General features: G+C 35.8%; 1 protein-coding gene across 1 annotated transcript in view; it reads right to left on the bottom strand.

Moving 5' to 3' along the window:
- Positions 1 to 21,318, bottom strand: part of LOC113235827 (putative phospholipase B-like lamina ancestor) — a 50,034-nt gene that overhangs the window by 9,890 nt on the left and 18,826 nt on the right. The window contains exon 3 of the mRNA XM_026471734.1: positions 249 to 623. Coding sequence (XP_026327519.1) covers positions 249 to 367 — 119 coding nt within the window. The 5' untranslated portion in view covers positions 368 to 623. The remainder of the gene's footprint in view (positions 1 to 248; positions 624 to 21,318) is intronic.

Consider the following 21,318-nt stretch of genomic DNA (forward strand, 5'->3'; position numbering starts at 1 on the left):
GCTGTCTGTTGGTTGTGAACATCTCGCCGAAACCCCGAACATTACATTTGAAGAAAATATTCTACCTCTAATAGTGCCAAATTAAAGGATGAATCCGGTTTATTGGATATCACTCACTTTCCATTAAACCTACCTTTCTATAAAACTTGGCAAATAGAAGTAATTCCACAACTTTTGAAATCGGTTTCTTTTCATAAAAATGTTACAATTATTTTTTTTTAATGCATAAAATAAAGTGAATAACTCACCTATCAAGTTGTCCAATGAAAAGCGCCAAGATAGCAAGAACCCCGAGTACACCGAGGACATAAGAACTAATTTTAGTTTGGAGCCACGAGGCTCCAACTACTTTAAGAATTTTGCTCATTTTTATTAAAATATAAGTATATAGACTATAAGATGAAGAAGATATTGAGGAATTTAATAACAATGAAGTGACAGAGCGTGTAGGTAATTTTCTCTAAGGGATGAGCGACCATTAAAGTTGTTTTGTGGCCTGGTGCAGTTTATGGTTTCTGTGGAGACAGCGCGGCTACCGGCCTCCACGACTGCATTGGTCGTAGCTACTTTGAGCTGTATTTTTATGGTGTTTCACACCTGCCTCTACTATTTTCCTCTTAACCCTGAAACAAAAAAGTCATGTATTAAATAACTTAATTCAGATTTCTCAAAGAACGGCGAATATAAATCACTCAAGTTTTTAATAGATAATTATTATTAATACTTAGAAGAATATTTGTTTCTAAATTCGAATTATATAATTTTTATATATTTAAAAACATCCTGATGAAACCAGCACGTTGAAGAAGATTCACAACCCTTAGAAAACTTGTGAAGTGCCCAACACGCATTGCAAACGTGGCGGACTATAGCCTAAACCCTCGCCTGGGAGAAGACCAACAGAGTACAAATTGTGGTATATATTTGTAAAGAAAGTTCCACAACTATCATCGAAGAAAACAAGATAATAAACAAACGGAGCGTAGGTATAAACAGATAAGATGACTGGAATTATAGCACAATCAATAATTTAATCTAAATTAAATGTAGCTAACATTATCCATAAATAATTCCCTGAAATATTACAACTTCAAACATAATAAAATCTATCACCAAATACATGGTGATTGTAAAAATATTAAAAATAAATAGTACCTTTATACCAAAAACAAAACACTAGAAGACTACCACATAAAACGGTACTGTACGAAGGTATAAAATATATTCCAAAAGCAACGATTTTAAAGTTAACTTGCACCTACTGTACTTCAAAATTGAATAGTTTGAAACACAACTGCACAAACATCGTAGATAATTAAAAAAATACTGTGATTTCGAGAGCAAAGTTCGAGACAGGTTTAGTTAGTTTTCCTTTGTGAATGCAACTGAAAGTTATAACTTTACAGTAGTGTATAGATAGCGTTATCTAGTATCAATAGGAGATGCTCTAATTTCTAGGCTCTCTTATCTACAATCATGCTCAATGTAAACGGAACAGGAATTATATTCATGCAAAAAATAAATTACAAGATAAACATACTACTATATTCACATTATAAAAAAATTCCTGAAAAATCTTAATTATTATAAACAATGCAAACATTTGTTTTATTGTCACACTTTCAGATAAGAGACTAAAGAACTATACGCACTTGCTAAATACTAAATACATACACATTACATAGTTAATTATTTCATTATTATAATAATAAGGTTCTTCGTGTCTAGGGACGAAAGATCACAATAGCCACCCACTGAATTCTAACTTTTAACTGTTAATTTAATTTTTTGTCTGGATTTACTAACTTAGGATGTTTAGATGCTGTAGAAATGAGAGCCTTGCACATTTTTTTTTTATAATACCAAAGGACGGGACGAAAAGTCCTGCACCTAATAGTAAGCTATACGCCTGTCGGGGCACTGCCACTGTGCCCGTAACTCTGAAACATAAACGAGCCCATGTGCCTGTGATTTCACCAGCACCCTTAACCTTCAAAACTGGAACGCAGTAATGCTGACATTACTGCTTGGCGGCAGAAATAGGTAAGGTGGCGGCACTTCCCTGAATGAACTCTTTTACAAGGAGCTCTACTGCTGTTAATATACATTTCAATGTGATGATATTCCAGCAATATGATAACCGTGATCAGTTGTTGTAACCAGAGCACTTTGCAGACTGCCTAACACCTCCTAAAACTTTAAATAAACTGTTAAACTAACCGATGATTAACTGTAACTAGCCGCTATGTTCTAAATAGAAGGACTATTCAGTTCGAAAAATATTTTAAACAGATACAAATTAGACTATAACGCTGTGAACTCTCACTCCAATATACGATTATCAGTTTGCACGTGTAATAGCCAATCGCCTAATAATACTGTATGTTTAAAGAGGACGACACACATATTATGACTAAGGTAACTAGCACATTGAAGTCATTCACAACTTGGTACAGTAGGTAACTTTTATATATATGTTAAAACTAATTTAAATGGTTATGTAATTACCAGCGAATACTTAGCTAAATAAGTAGTTAACAATGAGTGACTACTCTTTTTTAATAATATTTATTACACTGAATACATTTAATAAAAGTAAAACACAAACAAAAGTTAATTATAAGAAATTTCTTTCTGCAGACCTAAATACAGGATAAAATAATTGTAATAACGGGCTTACGTGCACAAAATACAAAATTATGTTATTCAATATTTAACATTAAACTATTACAAACTAGATAAATAGTTAGATAAGTACATTCAAAATAATGTGATGAGATGAAATAATGCTTAGGAAATGAAACTATTTTTCCGGATTTAAATCGCGTATATCTGTTTTTTCAAACAAACCGACGTTTCGGGCCCTTTACAGTCAACCGTGACCATGGGACCTGTAAAGGGCCCGAAACGTCGGTTTGTTTGAAAAAACAAATATACGCGATTTAAATCCGGAAAAATAGTCTCATTTCCTATGTGTAACAATCGCGAAAACCTAAGAACACGATATGAAATAATGCTCTTTAACTCTCAATTTAAAAATAGTTAATGATGCACTTTCGTGAAAAGAAATAGGAAGTGCGTTCCAAAGTCTGACTGCATGAACAGTGAAGGAGTGAGAATAAAAACCGGAATTGAAGGAAGGAAAAGATAACTGGGACCTAACGAGAGAGCGACAGGGTTTGTCCTGAGACCTGAGAAAGCTGAAACGCTCTTTCAGATACTTGGGCGACGAAGGGTTATGAAAAATATTGTAGAGAACAGAGACAATATGCAAATTCCTGCGGAGACGAATGGGAAGCCACTTGAGTTGATTGCGATAGTGTGAGATTCGGTCAAATTTACGAAGGCCAAAGATAAACCTGATACATAGATTTTGCAACCATTCAAGCTTATTTAGCAGCTCTTCTGTAGCATTTAAATCAACATAGTCTAAGAAGGGTAAAATAAGAGACTGGGCTTAATACATCTTAGATTTAAAAGGTAAAAAGTTTTACTTTATATTTGTTGTTTTCAATTATTGTTTTAAATCTGTATCAGTACATTATTGTGAAAAAATTCGTCAAGAAAAATCATCACCATCATCATCATCATCATTCATTCATTTATTTTATTTTTATTCTGAAACTTTTGTACCACCAGCAGAATAGATAGCTAGTAAGCGCGCTAAGAAAATGGACTATATATTATTAGCAATAAATGATGTCTATTTTTAGTAGCATAGTGTCTGAGTAAAATTGTCAGATATATATCAATATCAGACATCTACCCGTTGACATTTCCCACTGCTGGGCACGGATCTTCTCTCAAGGAAATACTGGAAATACCTTATCTATTTCTGCCGCCAAGTAAAATAATGTGAGCATTACTGCGTTTCTGCTGCAACTCATATTGTGCATAATAGATGCGATGCACACACAAACTACAATCACAAACACCACCACCAAAAATATACTCGACACGTGTTCCGTATCTCTACGAGGTATCCTCAGTGTTTATTGATTGTTCGACCGAGGGTCGAAAATTACCTGCATAAAAAAATATTCAACACAATAAAGATATACACGAGGAACACATCACGCTCTTTTCTACTGCCTTTGTGGCCGAATGGTTACCATGCTAGACTGCCACGCAGAGATCTTGGGTTCGATTCCCGGGTGGGAAGAAATATTTCTATGGCCTACATTTATTTCTCTCGTGAATTTGTTGTTGCCTATGTTTGTGTCCATGACACCCGCGACACAGGATTTTACCTAGTGCGAAACTATGTGTGTGTTCGTTATTACTATGTTATTATTATTTTTGGCTATGCCGTTCTTAAGTGTCCGTGAAAATAACTATCCTGTTTTATTTACCAAAGTAAGTACATAAAATCATATTCTTATAATTTTCAGAATAATTTAGTTCTTGTACAGATGTAAGGAATTACGAAAACGAGTATGGGTCTAACGTTTTATTCCTACATAACTCTCAATGCATATATAAAGTTATCGCTATGATAATAGAGAAAGTAAAAACAGTTTTATTTATAATTAATATTCTTCTTTGTCACAATAGTGTGTATGAATATATAAAACGTTATCTTCTCATTACACATAATTAAGCTTCTATTCATAACTGTCTCCTAATATTAAGATCCATTTATAGATGGAAATAATGAAAACCCACTGTACATTGTACATCTACCAGTTACGCGTAGACTCACTGATTGACACAGTCTTCCGTAATGACATAAAGTTCAGAATGCTACGCACATTTCATTACAAAAATTCGGATCCATGTTATGGCAACAAGAGCATCCCTTCGGACAAACGTACAACTAAATTCAGAGATATGTCTATTGCGGGACCAGAAAGAAAAGGGTTGACTAGATAATTCTGCAATTTTAGATTAGGTTAGAGCTCTCATATACTAACCCATGACTTAGACTATACCATAAATAAATAAAAAATATAAAACAGTTTGCAACATTTAGTTTGCGTTTGTCCTAATCAAAGCCATTGTTAGGACAATGTAAACACAACTAGAACTAGGTTTAACCTTGTACCGACGATTTGTTTCAACAAAACGTGATCTTGACTCAAAAACAGCGGCCTGTCGTGACCATGTTCATTTGTTTATTAGAACAATTGCGCAACCATATACCAGTAGGCACGCGCTTCAGTACTTAGTGTTTTGAAAAAACGTAACCATCAGTATATTTTTTTATAATATCAAGTGACGAGCAAGTCGTGCCCCTGATGGTAAGCTGCACGTCTGTCCATATCATTGCAGTGCCACTCAGATAAGGTCTGAGGGGCACTACCACTGCGCCCGTCACCCTGATGCATAAGTTGACAAGTCCCATGTGCCTATAATTTGACCAGCACCCTTACCCTTCAAAACCGGAACACAGCAATGTTGACATTACTGCTTGACGGCAGAAATAGGAAAGGTACTGCCCTGGACGAACTCTTTTACAGGGACCTCTACTGCTAGTAAATTAACTTATTTATTAATACAAACATCGAACACAAAGAAAAGTTTCTTCTATCTGACAGGACTCGAACTTTCCTCCAGGGCGACGTAAGGTACAATGAATAAAAACAACTAGATTGAAAGATTATACCAATCAACTTCGCATATAAGTAAATATTTATGTTAGCAATAAAATTTGCCCATCATTTGCGTCTACGCATAAGCGATCGCAATATAACAAGTCGGTATATCGTGGATAAAAAGGCGTAAAAGACAAACAACAAAGTTTACAAAGCGAGTGAAGCGATCTTATCATTTTTAACATTTGTAACCATTTTTATCTAAAAATATAATTATTGTTTTTATGATTCGTAGTGAATAGACGAACAAGTCGCGTGACTGTGCCACTCATAGCTTTAAATCGCAAAGATCTGAAAGGCATTGCCCCACCACCCTAAGATATACGTTGACAAGTTCCATTTGTGCCTGTAATTTCACCAGCAACCTACAAAACCAGAATGCAGTAATATTCACACTCTTGCTGCTACTAGCGCTAAAATTGATGAAGAATATTTCTTCAACAAAACAGACGAAAGCTCATTTTTGTTAAATTTAGCTTCGCGCCTTTTATTTCTCAAATTAATGTACGCATGGTTAATAAAAGTGTCTATGTTTTTAGTACATCAAAACATCTCAAACACATTTCTCGTTCAACATCTAGTCTACCAACCGATATAAATACTTTATATAGGCAGCCATTTTTTTTTATGAAACCAAGCGACGGGACAAACTACTCGTGTGCCTGGTGGTCTGCGCCTGTCACCCTGAGACATAAGTTGCCAAATCCCGTGTGCCTGTAATTTCACCAGCACCCCTTATACTCTTCAGAACCGGAACGCAGTTATGCTCACATTACTGCTTGGCCGCAGAAATAGGTAAAATACTTTCCTGGCCGAACTCTTTCACAAGGAGCTCTACTGCTACAGAAATCATGAAATCATGAATGAAGGGAGTTTCATGAACATTTTACAACACGTGAAGGTTCCATTACGACATTTACTTCACTATTGAAGATCATGGCAATCAAATTATACTTCAAAATATAATACTTCCTTTTGAAATATTCTGATAATTCCAATTTCTGGAAATTGTTGCCAAAAACTCATCGACAGCATTGAAATATTAATTTATAGACATTACTTCTATCTAGGCACTGGTTACAAATTACATGGCACCAACATATTGAGCGTCAGGGAAATGAGGGACTAGGGTGTACTCCATGATGACAAACTACTTTTTGACAAGCAAATTGACTGTGTAATAAGTAAGGCATCAAAGACACTTGGATTCATTATTCGGATATCGACAACGTTCAATAATATCAAATGCATTAAGATTCTTTATTGCTCTTTTGTACGGAGTCACTTTAAGTACGCTTCACAGGTCTGGAATCCATGCTATGAAACCTATAATTCTCTGTTGGAAGCAATTCAGCAGAGATTTTTACGGTATTTGGACTACAAAACCAAACAATTTTCATCAGGTTATGAGCATAGGTGTACTAGGTACAATTTTTGGCCGTTTCGAGTACGTCGAGACATTAGTGACGTCAGTTTTCTGATGAAGATCGCCAACGGTAATATTGATTGTCCAGAATTGTTGTCACACATAAACCTGCACACAAAATTGTTGCATTACAGATGTCGACCACTACTTCTGTCGACTGTGTTTACGAGCACTAATTATAGGCAAAATACGTAAATGGTGCGTGCATTGATACTTAACAATGCGACTGTAAATCATTTTGAATTTGATTTGTTTTGTTCAAGCATAGACACAGTCAAGCGAGAAATGACCAAACATCACTTTGACGCATCACGTGATTGGCGATGAATTTTTTTCCATCCTCTAAGATGAATAAATACACTGGTTTGTTCGTCTAATTGTTTAGTAACAGTATTTTTATTTTTTATTTTTTTTATTTAGTGACTGTATTCTTTGTTTTCTCCTATAATCTCTTTTTGGCTTGTTAAACGCTTTATATTGTTTCATGTTGGTGGAAATTCGTAAATGGCATTGAATTACTCACATGTTTTATTTGTAAGTGAATTTTCCTAAAATGTGTAAATAAATAAATAAATATGTCTCGCCTTAGAAGATGTCTGTACTCAGTAAAGACATATCTACGAGTTTGATATCATATTGACATTGATACAACTTACAGTAAGTGCAAACGTATGAAAGCCAGATACTCTCGGTACTAGGCAAGTGCTTCCGTACTCTACGTGAGTGGTGTCAGTTAACACTTGACGATGTTAGCGCCATAGCAACAAACCGGTTGGTGATCAGCGGCTACGCTTGGGATATCCAATTACACCAGGTAATAAAATCAGTCATGTCTAAGGAGACATTAATATAGGACTAGACAGGAGATTCCTTGTAGGAGTGAGTTTTTCGATTGTCTCATATGTTATTTTTAAATTATGGTTAACAAGCTACACATATTCGAACTTGATGATGACATGATAAGTGCCGATATAATGGAAGAAAATGCTTGAGTAGAGAGTGTGAATATTAATTCTAGCCTTGACAAGTTCAGTATTGTGTGAATTAGAGAGCTCAGCAGACAAATATTCCACAACTTACTTATCCTCGGAAAAAGATGAAGTAAACCACTTCGTGCGTATAAGGATGACATTCCTACTCACGTCTTTTGTCTTTGAACACAGAAAGTGGTTGAAGAGATTCAAGTACCGTTACTATATATATATATATATATATATATATATATATATATATATATATGCGTTATTTACTAAGCTACCGTAAACTACAGTGCAAATCAGGATACGGAAACAACCGAATGAAATACCGAAAGTTCCGAAAAATCTTACTTACGTAATACTACTCTTAATTTACATTTTACCGAAAATTATTGTTAGCCATTTTTATAGTAAATTACCAATTATAAATTTAAAAGCTACCTTATACATTTCATTAAATTTGGTGCTTGTTAAACTAGTCCGTCCTATGGAAATAAGACAATAAAAGTTAGTTTTTCTTTCGGAAGTTTAGTAATTTATACGGAAGTACACTTTTTTATCGTAGAATTGTGATTAGATTCAGTTCTTGATTATTTGTTTAATATAATAATAGTAACAATCATATCAATTCCTTGGTCTCAAACTAGTGAATATCCTGTACTATGAGTAATAGAGCAAAGGAGTTCACCCTGTTGCCACTTCCCAAAACACCCAGACCAGAACCAATTTAGAAAAATTTAATTTCCCAAATTGATCCTACCGGGAATCGAAGAGCGCCCGCAGTGCAGACCGGTTGGAATATCATTAAATGTATGAGTAAATTCTGTGTTTCTTTTTGAGTACTCATTTTTTAACGTTACTTTTATTAAGTTAGTATTAAAATCTCGGAAACTTTATTATTTCCCTTTATAAAACATCTAGTATTATCAATCAAACATTTTTAAATGCGGAGTCTCCCACAGTGTTTCTTCGTCCACGCTTTAATAGATTTTTCACTCAAGAAAGTGCAATAAAATGCAATTTGACTAATAATAACTCGTTATCTGTATTATATGAAGATATACGCGTGTAGTACATGTAGGTATTGAGTAGATGTAACATGACTATAGTATAATTTCACGGTCATGGAAACTCAATCAAGTTCATGGCAATTTTGTTTGAGAGGTTCATTACCGTTTATTACCTATACCTACGCTAAGTTTGCTTGTATACGTGTGTGAAGTGTGTATTTTGTTAGTCACGAAAATCATGTTAGTCGATTTTGTTATTGACTTCATCCATGCCCTAAGGAATACTCTAGTAGACACTTAATATTCGGATTCGGCTTAGCGAACAGTATAATTCGTACCCTTTGTTTAATAAAGCCGCATGTGATTATACGTCAAAAGTGCTTTTGTATGTCCTTAAAATAATACGAACAAATTACGTATATGTGAAATTTTATAACTCCTATTTAAGCTTAAAAGTTATCGACTAATTTTGCTATTAGAATCTTCAAACTTCTTAAAAAGTTACTTTTGGCCAATATGACCTTATTATGGATAATTCGAAACCTCGGTGGGTTCGAATTATCCATGCAAAATTTCGAACGAGGACTGGCTTTTTTTTAATTAATTGATCGTTACCTTGACGATACATGATAATTTGTAAAAATCTGCGGGGTCCCAGTGACCGGTTCCGTTCTTTGTATAAAGAGATATTCGACTAGGAGACCTAATTGCTGGATAAAGTTACGTTGCCCAATTTAATTCTACCACCAAATTGGGCACCCTGTTGCAGGGACCGAATTTCATCCGTATAATATAGCCCTACTCTTATTTAGACGTAATGTATATTACTTTGTTTGGATAAAATCTTACAATATTGTACATTTTTATCGAGATATTAAAATTGAAGCCCGTGTTCGTTATGCCAATTCTTTTTATTATTAATATTTGTATGAAAAGCATATTTTGATAAAAAGAAATAAAAGGTAAATAAAATTACCTTGCAGGATAATAGTGTCGTAAAGTCACCAATAAAAAACATATCCGTATTGGGCACAAAAAAATATTTTCACTTTTCACACAATTTGCAATAAAATATTAGAGAAAATGTACAGGACGTCTACTCGTAAACATTTACGTGAAGTAAATCAGTGTCTGGTGCCAGATGATACATTTGGTTTCAGCTTTTACGATGATGCTCCGTGGTAAAATATATTTTTGCGGAACACGTAGCCCACGTAAGCGGTACTCATAACAGGAATATGGTGGATGCTTTATTTGTATATGTATTCACTGATTTACGAGCCTGTCAAAAAACTTAGCGGTTGAATAAATCTTAGGTCTTAAGTGCATTTATGAACTGAAGGTAGACTAAGACTGGTATAAACATAGATATTGTAAAAAAAAATTACCTTACGCCATTTACATAGAGTTTATTTTTACAGTTTAAAAAAGAGCTCGTTTGATAGTTTGGTCCGTGGTTGAATCCAATGAAAAATAACTAGTTGGAAACAACGTATCTTATCAGAGGCAAAATTAGAAAATATACGTCATAGGATTAGTTACTAGGCACACTCAGCCTCAGGTTAAACCGTCACTTGTTTTAACTGCATATCTGTAAGTGACGTACGGTCCAATATTCAACAAAGAATTTAGGTAGATGGTATATGTTAACGTGTAGTCAACAGTACAGTGTTAATTCATTTAAGAATAATTAACACGAGTGTTAAAATAACTTTTATTGCTTATATTATTTTTGTACAGTTACTATTGTTCGTGGTGCTTAGTTAAGTACTTGCATGTACAACCCAATGGAAGAATGTTCTACATTTAACTGAAAACAGGAATTGAAGATAGTTTTCTTTCAAGGTCTAGGCTATTAACATAGTAAGTACAATATGACAAGTAGTATAACTTCATACAAACGTTATTGTTATTTTTTTATTTTGTAATACCAAGTGATGGGACGAACAAATCGTGCGCCTGGTGGTAAGCGACACGTCGGTCCATGTCATTTGCAGTGCCACTCAGAGCTTTAAATCCCAAAGATCTGAGAGGCATTGCCACCGCGCCCGTCACCCTGAGACATAAGTTAACAAGTCGCATGTACCTGTAATTTCACCAGCACCCTTACCATTCAAGACCGGAACGCAGTAATGCTCACACTACTGCTTGGCGTCACAAATAGGTAAGGTGGCAGTACTTCTCTGGACGAACTCTTTCACAAGGAGCTCTACTGTTACTAAAAAGCACCGCGGCTTGTACGGACGCACACATACGCATAATCTCACGGTGCACTCGAGTTGCACAGCTCGGGTCACACGCGCTTTTCCTTATAAAATTATAGCATATTCGATGTTTAAAATATTTGTCTGTGTCAAATACATATTTTTATATTTGTTTAGAAATGTATCGTTACACAAACTCGCACTTCATTTCTATTTCATGCTCGCTTGTATAAAAATATCAATATAATATACTGCATTTGAAAAAGGTTATTTAAATATAAACCGACCTGCTTGGTCGAGTGGCTCGCACACAGGTTTTCATGGTGTCGCCGTGGTCCAAAGCCGAGACAATATAGAAAAGCTTTTCTATATTATTTGTTTCAGATTTCCATAACACAAGTGCTTTAGGTAGGTACTTACTTTGGGATCAGAGCGACATATCTGTCTAATATTTTTTTTTTTTTTTTTTTTTATACCTGACAGGCAAATGACTCCACTCCACCTGATGTTAAGTGGAAAGTGGTATCCAAACGCGAAGGAACCTAGTGCAGCGATGGAATCCTCACTGCACTAGCCGCCTCCACCCTGCCTGCCTACAATATGCCTCTTCACGCCTCGTTTGAAGGACCCCATATCATAAGAGGGAGGGAAGACATGTGCCGGAAGGGAGTTCCATTTGTCAACCGTGCGGCAGAAAAAGGAGCCACCGAACCTTTTAGTACGCGATGGAATGCGGCAGGTAGTGAAACGGTGACTACGAAGGCCAGCACGCGTGCTTCTGAGCAGGAACGGGGAAGGGGGGATGAGGTTGAACAGCTCCTCAGAGCACTCACCATGGTACATGCGGTAAAAGGCGCTAAGCTAATTTAAAATATAGCACAAGAATAATGTGATGTATACCCTAGTTTTTCCAATTATGTATACAACCTGTAGATGTAGGTACAACTAAACCACTAATGTTTTAAACACTGCGATCTACGTGTAGGCATTAACGCGTACTATATATACTTATACTTTAGTATTAATGTATGTTAATTCTTTGTCTTTATATTTACACTTAATGTAAATAGAAAAGAAAAAATTATAGGTATGAAATACTTGATACATAATCTCATGTAGTACTGTCGTTGACGTCACATTATTATAAACACCTTTACTGTAGTCGTAATCAGACGATCTCTAGTAGCGTATCCAACTTATTTACATTGAACGAACGTATAGGACACCTGTTCACATATTAAAATCGTTGCCATTACATATCTACCTAAACCTACTTACCAAAATTACCTCGAGTCAATGCTCCCTGAAACTACCACGTCTATAAAACTACACTGCAATCAAAACCTACTGTTTGTGTAGGAATAATAAAAAATCATATGCCAGCAATCATAGCAATCACCTGTTTACAACGTAACCAATTCCCTGTTCTATGAGTTCTACAGTTACGCAATAAACCTCAGCCCTATCAATGAACACAAAAACAATTTAGTAAATTTTGTTACCTTGCTAGCCGACGTGTCACTAAGGTCACCCGCTACACTTAAACTTTGCCGAGCACAGCTTGACCCACAATGGTATTTTTCTACGTAAGTGACATTATAAATGGCTCTTTATTTGTAAAAATCGTCTAATTTAATCTGCATCATAAACACACCCGTAACTACGTTTAGAAAACTAAAAATAGATTTTAATAAATAGCAAACCAACCAAATATGTCGTTTGTAAAGGTATCATACTTGACCAATTTCTATTTATCATAAAAGAAAATATGTACTTATTAATTTAAACGTATTTAAAGTCTCTGAATTCAGACCTCGAAATTAAAAAATTAACAATTTCTCAAAAAATTTACTTTTCGAACTTGTCACAGCTGAATATATTTTGTTAACATTAGAGATGTTAAAATAAGAGGGCAATAAGTTTCATAAAAATAAATAGTAGTGCAATTACACATATTAAAACATTAATTTGTTTCTTGCCATTGCATATCCAGGCAAACTTATTATTGTACAAGTAAACATTATAAGAAAAGCTCTTAGGGTCGTATTCTAGAACTCTACTCAATGCTCAAGTCAGTATTTGAGTATGGTTTGAAGCACTCGAAATCATACTCAAGTCCCTGCCATTAGGGTCGTGTTTCCAGTGCTTGTGTTGCCAGTGCAATCCTGACTTTCAGCATTGAGTAGAGTTCTATAATACGATCCTCAGTGCTGACTACAATTGTGTATGTAAGAGTCAAAAAAACCTTAAGTCCACATTTTGGTATTTCGATGTTTTTACAAATATTGCTAAGATTGCTAAAACACGCTATCGTAAGAGACATTAAGTTCCACCATGGTTTTTTTATTTAATATATTTTATTTGACTTTAATATTGATTTTAAATGCCTAGTTAAAACCGTTTCAAAGATAATGTGTTCTCTTTAAAACGCTCTGTAGGAAAAAATGCTATATGGCACTTAAAGGTTCTTTGCCTTTCACCTACAGTACTGTCTAAATACACAAAGGTGTCATTTTTTTGCTGAATTAAAGCTAGATCATCATATTTTGTTAATGTAAATAAAATGTTGCAACATAGTGAACAGTTTCGACTACTTTACACCAAAATTATGAATGATATAAAAGGTTTCAATGGCTTTAGTGATGCCCTTGAATGTATTTGCAGTAGCAAATAAACTGTATTGATTCTCGTTTTGGATTTACCGAGAATTTGCACACCGCCTTGGCATGCGTGAATAGTTCGGAAATTACACCTCTATGAAGATGTACATAAATATATAGAGACGTAGACTTCATCTAGAGAAGTACTGCCACTTTACCTATTTCTGTCGCCAAGCAGTAATGTGAGCATTACTGCATTCCGGTTTTGAAAGGTAAGCGTGCTGATGAAATTACAGGCATATGACTCTTGTCAACTTATGTGTCAGGGTGACGGGCGCAGTGGCAGTACCCTTCAGATCTTTGTGATTTAAAGCTGTGAGTGTTTCTGCAATTGTTATGGACAGGCATGTCGCTTACCACCAGATGCACAACTTGTTCGTCCCGTCGCTTGGTATGTTAAAAAAGCCACATACGTTACTCAGAGCTTTTAAACGCAAAGACCTAAGGGTTACTGCCACTGCGCCCGTCCCCCTGATACATAATTTGACAATGGCCTGTAATTTCACTAGCACCTTTACCCTTCATCAGGAACGCAGTAATGTTCATATTACTGCTTGGCGGCAGAAATAGGTAAGACGGCAGTACTTCCCTGGACGGACTGAACGTAATAACAACAAGCATATATTAATTTATCAATATATTTTTTTACTATTTAATTGATTGCATAATGAAGTGTAAATAGCATTGACTATTTATTTTCTTCCGATAATTGCGCAGGCGCCTTGCCACTATCCACGATGACAAACAATACGTCATCCTTTACATTTAAGTAAATACGTCGTGCACGATTGAAGTGATTGATTTATCGTCGTATTCGATATTGTTCGTAGGTAAGCAAATATTCGAAATTCGCATATTTGAAGTAGAATTTGGTTTTTGATAAAGAAACCAAAAAGATGTACGGCTCACATGTGTTTGGCGGCATAAATAGGTAAGGTGGCAGTACTTCCCTGAACGAACTACTTGAGAAGGAGCTCTACTGCGTCTTGAACTCTACTTCTTATGTAACTACCTCTGTGGCTAAACTGTTCGATTCCCGGGACGGGGAAAAAAAATATGGCCTACATTTATTTATTTCGTGAGATTGGTTATAATTTGTGGTCGTCTATGTATGTGGGCATAACACCTACGACCCAGGGTGTCCCTAGTGCGGGGTGTTATTAAAAAAAATCAGCAGTTTGAGTGCAGGTAAATGGTATAATTGTTTGGGACATTACATTTATCCACATAAGACCAAAGTAAACAACGCTTGAGTTAAAACAAAGTTTGATTTATTTAGATTGCTTATTAATTAAATAGAAATAAACACAACGAATGGTATCCTTGTTCGAGGTTTAATAATCTCGTATTTATCAGCACCTTTACCTGTCAAAACCGGAACGCAGTAATGCTTACATTACTGCTTGGCGGTAGAAATACGTAAGATGGCAGCACTTCCCTGGACGAACTCTTTCACAAGGTCGCCCTGTTACTAAATATAACAATAATATAATAATAAAAAATATATACCTACTGCTACTAAAATACGCGGTCATTAATTCAGGCTTACGTTATCCTGGTCTCTATAAAGGCGTTTACGGATCGAACCCGCCGACTCGAGTGGGATTGTGTCGGTGGCCTTGTTTCTAAAATCATGTCATAGGATTAAGAAATAAAGCCGCTAACACCAAGCTGTGTCACCAGGTCGACGGGTTCTGACTGTAGACCCCTTAATGGCAAACTCAGTCAGTTTCGAGTTTTTTTCGCGACAGCTGTACACTGATATCAATCTGCCGTGACCATGGAGCCTGCAAAAGACCTCGAATCGTTGATTTTCGTTGAAAATCGTTGGTTTTGTTCGAAAAAACAAATAAATTATACGATTCAGGTCTCTAAAATGCTTATTTACTCCCGGACACATAATTCGGGCCACCTCGCGTTTTTGTCGTAAAGGGCTAGAATACAAAAATAGTGTTAACATCGAAGTAAAAGTTTTCCCCCAGTTTTGCAAATCCAAATTCCCTACAAGGGCTTATGGAAAAGACGTTTAGTATACTAGTTTCAAAATTGCATAATGGTTTTTGATCAATCAAACATTGTTTAATGCACACACATTCGCCGGCGCTGCAACTATGACCTACGGCTCTTCGACGTGGTCACTTACTATGGGCCTCATAAAAAAGGTCAAAGTCACTCAACGAGCTATGGAGCGAGCAATACTCGGCATTTCTCTACGTGATCGAATCAGAAATTAGGAGATCCGCAGAAGAACAGAAGTTACTGATATTTAGCTCAAAGGATTAGCAAATAGAAGCGGCAGGGGGCAGAGTAGAACTGACGGCCGTTGGGGCAGAAAGTTCTCGAATGGAGACCACGAACCGGAAGGCGTTCAATGGGACTGCCCCCTACAAGGTGAACGGATGGCCTGACATGAGCGACGGGTAACCGATGGATTCACTTCGTGTCCGATCAGCTTGTCTGGAAATCTTTGAGGGAGGCCTATGTTCAGCAGTGGACGTCTTCCGGTGATGTGATGACGATTTATTTGTCCAAAGCACACTAAAACTCATTGTTCTATGCACAATTTTAAAGCTTTTAATTTCTACTTACTTTTTTCTCTTTCTCTAGAGCCCTTATCTGTCTCGGCTCTGACGATTAGTGTACGTGACTGGGAAACATTTTAACGACGCAAAATGTAAAATTAAATGATCTATCACGAAACGATAGACAGATACTATTATTAACAAAACCCATCACGAGATAACCTTCAGATAACCTACGTTTTATTAGCATTTATGAACAAAGAGAATAGAGTATTTAAGATAATCTATGGCGTCGTTATCACACTAAACTTAAGAATGATAATTACAAGGATGGAAAACGGTGTTTACTTCACCATTATTCTTAGCTACTTCCAGATAGATACGTATACGTGAATTCAAAGTGACAAAAATGTTAAGATAAAGCCGCAAAATTTTATATGTTTATTCTCACGCGTAGAGTGTTTTGGCTCGATTTGCAACAGCATAGGGTGTCACCATTATGAACATAATATATCCTTTTTTTATGGCACCACACACAACGCACAACTCATATGCCTTGTGGTAAGCGAAACGCCTGTCCGTATAAATTGCAGTGCCATAGCTAAATTACATAAATCTGAAATAAGTTGCCAAGGCACATAGATGCCTGTAATATCACAGCACTCTTACCCTTCAAAGCCAAAACGCGACAGAAATAAGTAAGATGGCAGTACTTCCCTGAACGAACTCTTTCTCAAGAAGCTCTACTGCTACTAAAATATATTTAGTTTTATACTTTGGCGACTCTATCTCCGTATCTCGGACGGCCCATTAGACGATAGTCGTCAAAGACCTGAACAGAATGGTATATCTATTAATATAGTCAAAATTGGCACAAGACCGATGGAAATGGTTTATTTCATTTTGGTGTCAGAGGTCAAGATGCACTTCGGTTCGCTAAAACGCAAAAATTGTGAAAGAGTTCGTCCAGGGTAGTACTGCCACCTTACCTACTTCTGCCGCCAAGCAGTCACGTCAGCATTACTGTGTTCTGGTTTTGAAGGGTAAGGGTGCTGGTCAAATTACAGGCACATGGGACTTATGTCTCAGGGTGACGGGCGCAGTGGTAGTGCCCCTCAGATCTTTGCAAATTAAAACTCTGAGTGGCACTGTAACTATTATGGACAGGCGTGTAGCTTACCATCAGGCGCACGACTTGGACGTCCCGTCACTTGATGTTATAAAAAAAGGAAGTTTTATGCTTTCGCTGTTACTTTGCTATGTTTTGAAGAAACAATAATTTGTGGTTATTGTACATTTTTTACACAATCATGTTATTTGCCAGCGATTACCTGTATTCTTTCTAATAATGATTTCATTAACGCCTATTTATAATTCTTGTTAATATTTCAACAGGGTTCCAGTTCTATTCGCAAAAAGATTCATGCCAATTAAAAAGAAATGTTAGTAGCCAGTATTTAACGGTACAAAAAGGTCCAGTTGGCTCGAGAGCAGGTAGGCGCAGACGCATATCGAAATTCCTCAGCAAATCATTGCTTCCTTTTGTAAACGAGAATATAATAAAACTGATCGTCAGCATTAGGGTGCCTATTTATTAAACACTCGTTAAATTAATAATTCTTTACAAAATCTATCTAGAGTATATACATACTCCTAGCCATGGCGTTGATTTTTTATCTCAAGTTTTTAATTATGTCGTCCATTCTCACTAATTATCGCATGATTTCAGTTCGGACTTCGCATTTTGAGCCGATACTCGTTTCAATCTTGTTCTATCAAAAAGGTCGACATTGGCCCACCGGCGCAAAGTAGCCTTTCTGTCAGTTTTCTACAAAATATGCTTCGGTGATTGTGCCTACGACCCTTATTAATTCATTCTTCCCGCACTCTTTTAGCATCGAATATAAATTACTTATATAATTAAGATATCATACCTACTTGGTCGATATTCCCTTTAGGCCTACTAAGCGCTTTTCGTCATCTTTTAATATGCGCCCAACCTAGGAACGGAATTCCCTGCCTGCGACCGTGTTTCCCAGCACGTGCAATCTGAGCACCTTTAAGGTGCGACTGTATTGGAAAGAGCTCGTTACAAGACCCTAGCTTTGCTTAAGGGTTATGTGTCAAGTGGTCAAGAGCAAATTCATTTACTTAAAAAAAAGCAGCGAAGAATGCTCGCAATCGTACGTCTTATGTAGAGTAACAACAAACATTAGGGTGATTTTCAAGGTACTTTTCTCTATCTTATTTCCGAAATTTTTTTTATTTATTTTAATATTTATTATAAAGAAAAAAATACAAGAACACATTTAGTAACAAGGAAAACACAAACAAAAGGTACTGCATATTTGTAACATAATTTTTTTCCACCAGACCTAAATACAGGAGACAATAATTACAATAACATGTGTACGTGCACAACAAAAGAAAAACAATGAATAAAAAAAACCAAAAATATTAAATTATTAAAACTATATAAATACTTAGATAAATATATATATATATATCGTACTATAATACCTATAAAATGGATGGAACAGTAAATAAAGAGTACTCCTTAACTCTCATTTTGAAAATCTCTATCATGAATAGTAATGGGAAGTGCGTTCCAAAGTCTGACCGCATGAACAGTGAAGGAGTGAGAATAAAAACCGTAATTGAAGGATGGAAAAGATAACTGGGACCTAACGAGAGAGCGACAGGGCATATCCTGGGACCTGAGAAAGCTGAAACGCTCTTTTATACCCGGCAGACATAGAGTTGTGCAGAATATTTTAGAGAACGGAGACAGTATGCAGATTCCTGCGAAGACGAATGGGAAGCCACTTGAGTTGACTGCGATTCTGTGAGATTCGGTTATATTTACGAACCTTATACACAGATTTTTTAATTGAAATATTTTGTAAATAATAAATAGCAATAAATAAACATATCATATATATCACATATCTCTGCAAGTCTATTTTTCGAATCCCTATTCAAAGGTACATTTTGGTTTATTTATAATTCCAGATGCATTCACAAAGTGAATTTCATCGCGAAATCGTCTAAAGCTACACTTGTAATATGCATATTATAGTCAGTCTTTATTAATAAACGATTCTTTCCAGGTTTAAATGTTGCATTATGTACTAAAAGTATAAGAACCTCTGAGTGTTTTTAACCTTTTTTAAAATGAATCAATCAGTCTTGGAGCGAACAATTCAAATAACTGTCTCTACCAGAATAAACATGTAAAATACATACAAATCAGAGAATGCAATACTAACCAGCTACCGCTACATTTGTAATGTCTCCTTGAACATTTATTATTGCATTGATTACCAAGTATTGTATAAGTAAAGGTGTGCCTTGGAACTAATTAGTGAAGTAATATAATATTTTTCCTATTTAGACGTCACTGTGTAAATGTAAAAATAAATAATAATGTTCTTCGAGTAGACAGAACGGCCCGTTGGTTTTTAATTCATTAAGCTGTTCAAGGACAGTACCTAACGGTGTTTACCGTATAATTAAATTATAATATGTAGTACTTCGATTCACTACATAGATCTCAAAAATCCAACTACGGGATTTCCATTTGGTTTTTATATAGATACCGCCAACTGCTCCTCCATAGAGAATTATCAACAACGTATGACAAAATTCAATGTATTATATTTAACATTTTATATTGAATCAATATAAGCATTACAGCATAAAGAAAAATAGTGACTTTTTATGTACGGTACTATTGAAGTAATGTCCATGAACGGGTTAACAGGTTCATATTACTTCTAGTTATAATAGAAAAAGTGAAAAGGTCTTGAAGGGATAGGTAGGGAATGAAGCCTATTTTTTTATGATACTAAGAGTCGTATTCCAGAACTCTACTCAATGCTCAAATCAGGACTTGAGCAGACTTGAGTATGATTTCAAGCACTGGAAATACGACCCTAATGGCAAGGACTTGAGTGTGATTTTCAGTGCTCACTGCAATACTCCAAGTCCTGACTTGAGTATTGAGTAGAGTTCTGGAATACGACCCTAAGTGACGGGACGAACAAGTTATGCCCCTGATGGTAAGCGACACGTCTGTCCATAACAGTTGCAGTGCTACTCAGATCTTTAAATCGCAAAGATCTGAGGGGCACCCTGAGACATGAGTTGAAAAGTTCCATGTGCCCTGTAATTTCACCAGCACCCTTCTTACCCGCACCAACTTTCAACATCTCAGGATAACTTGGAAACTGCTGATAGCCCAGCTAACTAAATTATAAATAAAAAATATTTTTATTCAAAGCTAACTTTAAACATTTAATAGGGTGACTCCGTACCGGAAATTCCTGTCTACGCCAAAAAAACCACATTCAGGTATCTACAATGAATACGTTAATTTTATAACACCTGTCAATTTTTTTTATTTAATTTTGCACGTGGTGACACATCAATGGATCGTCCCATTAATGAAATTGTTTAACATTTATGATAGTAAAACATTATTGTGAGGAGCAGGTGAGGACAAATTAATTCAAAGTATTATATCATACCAGTCGTAATGAATATTAACAACACCTGTTATATAACCTCGTATAAAAATATTTTAAAACGAAATCACGTGTTTTAATACGCTTATAACATCTGCCCTTTTAATACCTAGTCTTGGTACTTGACACTTAAATGAACCGTTTGATAGACAGTTATTTGATATAAAATATTAAATTAAAAATATTAATGTGATATCCACGAAATACTCTATAGAAAATAATCCTTCGAAAAGGGACATTTTGTAAAGAATGCAACCGTAATTTATATCCTTGTAAACTTTTTCTTAATGCTTAATGGACTATCCACTTACATCGGGACCGGCACGTGGACGGGCCGTGCTGTTGGTATGAACGCTGGGCCCATCACTGCGCCGGCCCGGACACGGACATGTGACGTGA

The sequence above is a fragment of the Hyposmocoma kahamanoa genome, unplaced genomic scaffold (genome assembly GCF_003589595.1).
Source record: "Hyposmocoma kahamanoa isolate Upper Pololo Valley unplaced genomic scaffold, ASM358959v1 88, whole genome shotgun sequence".
Lineage (NCBI taxonomy): Eukaryota > Metazoa > Arthropoda > Insecta > Lepidoptera > Cosmopterigidae > Hyposmocoma > Hyposmocoma kahamanoa.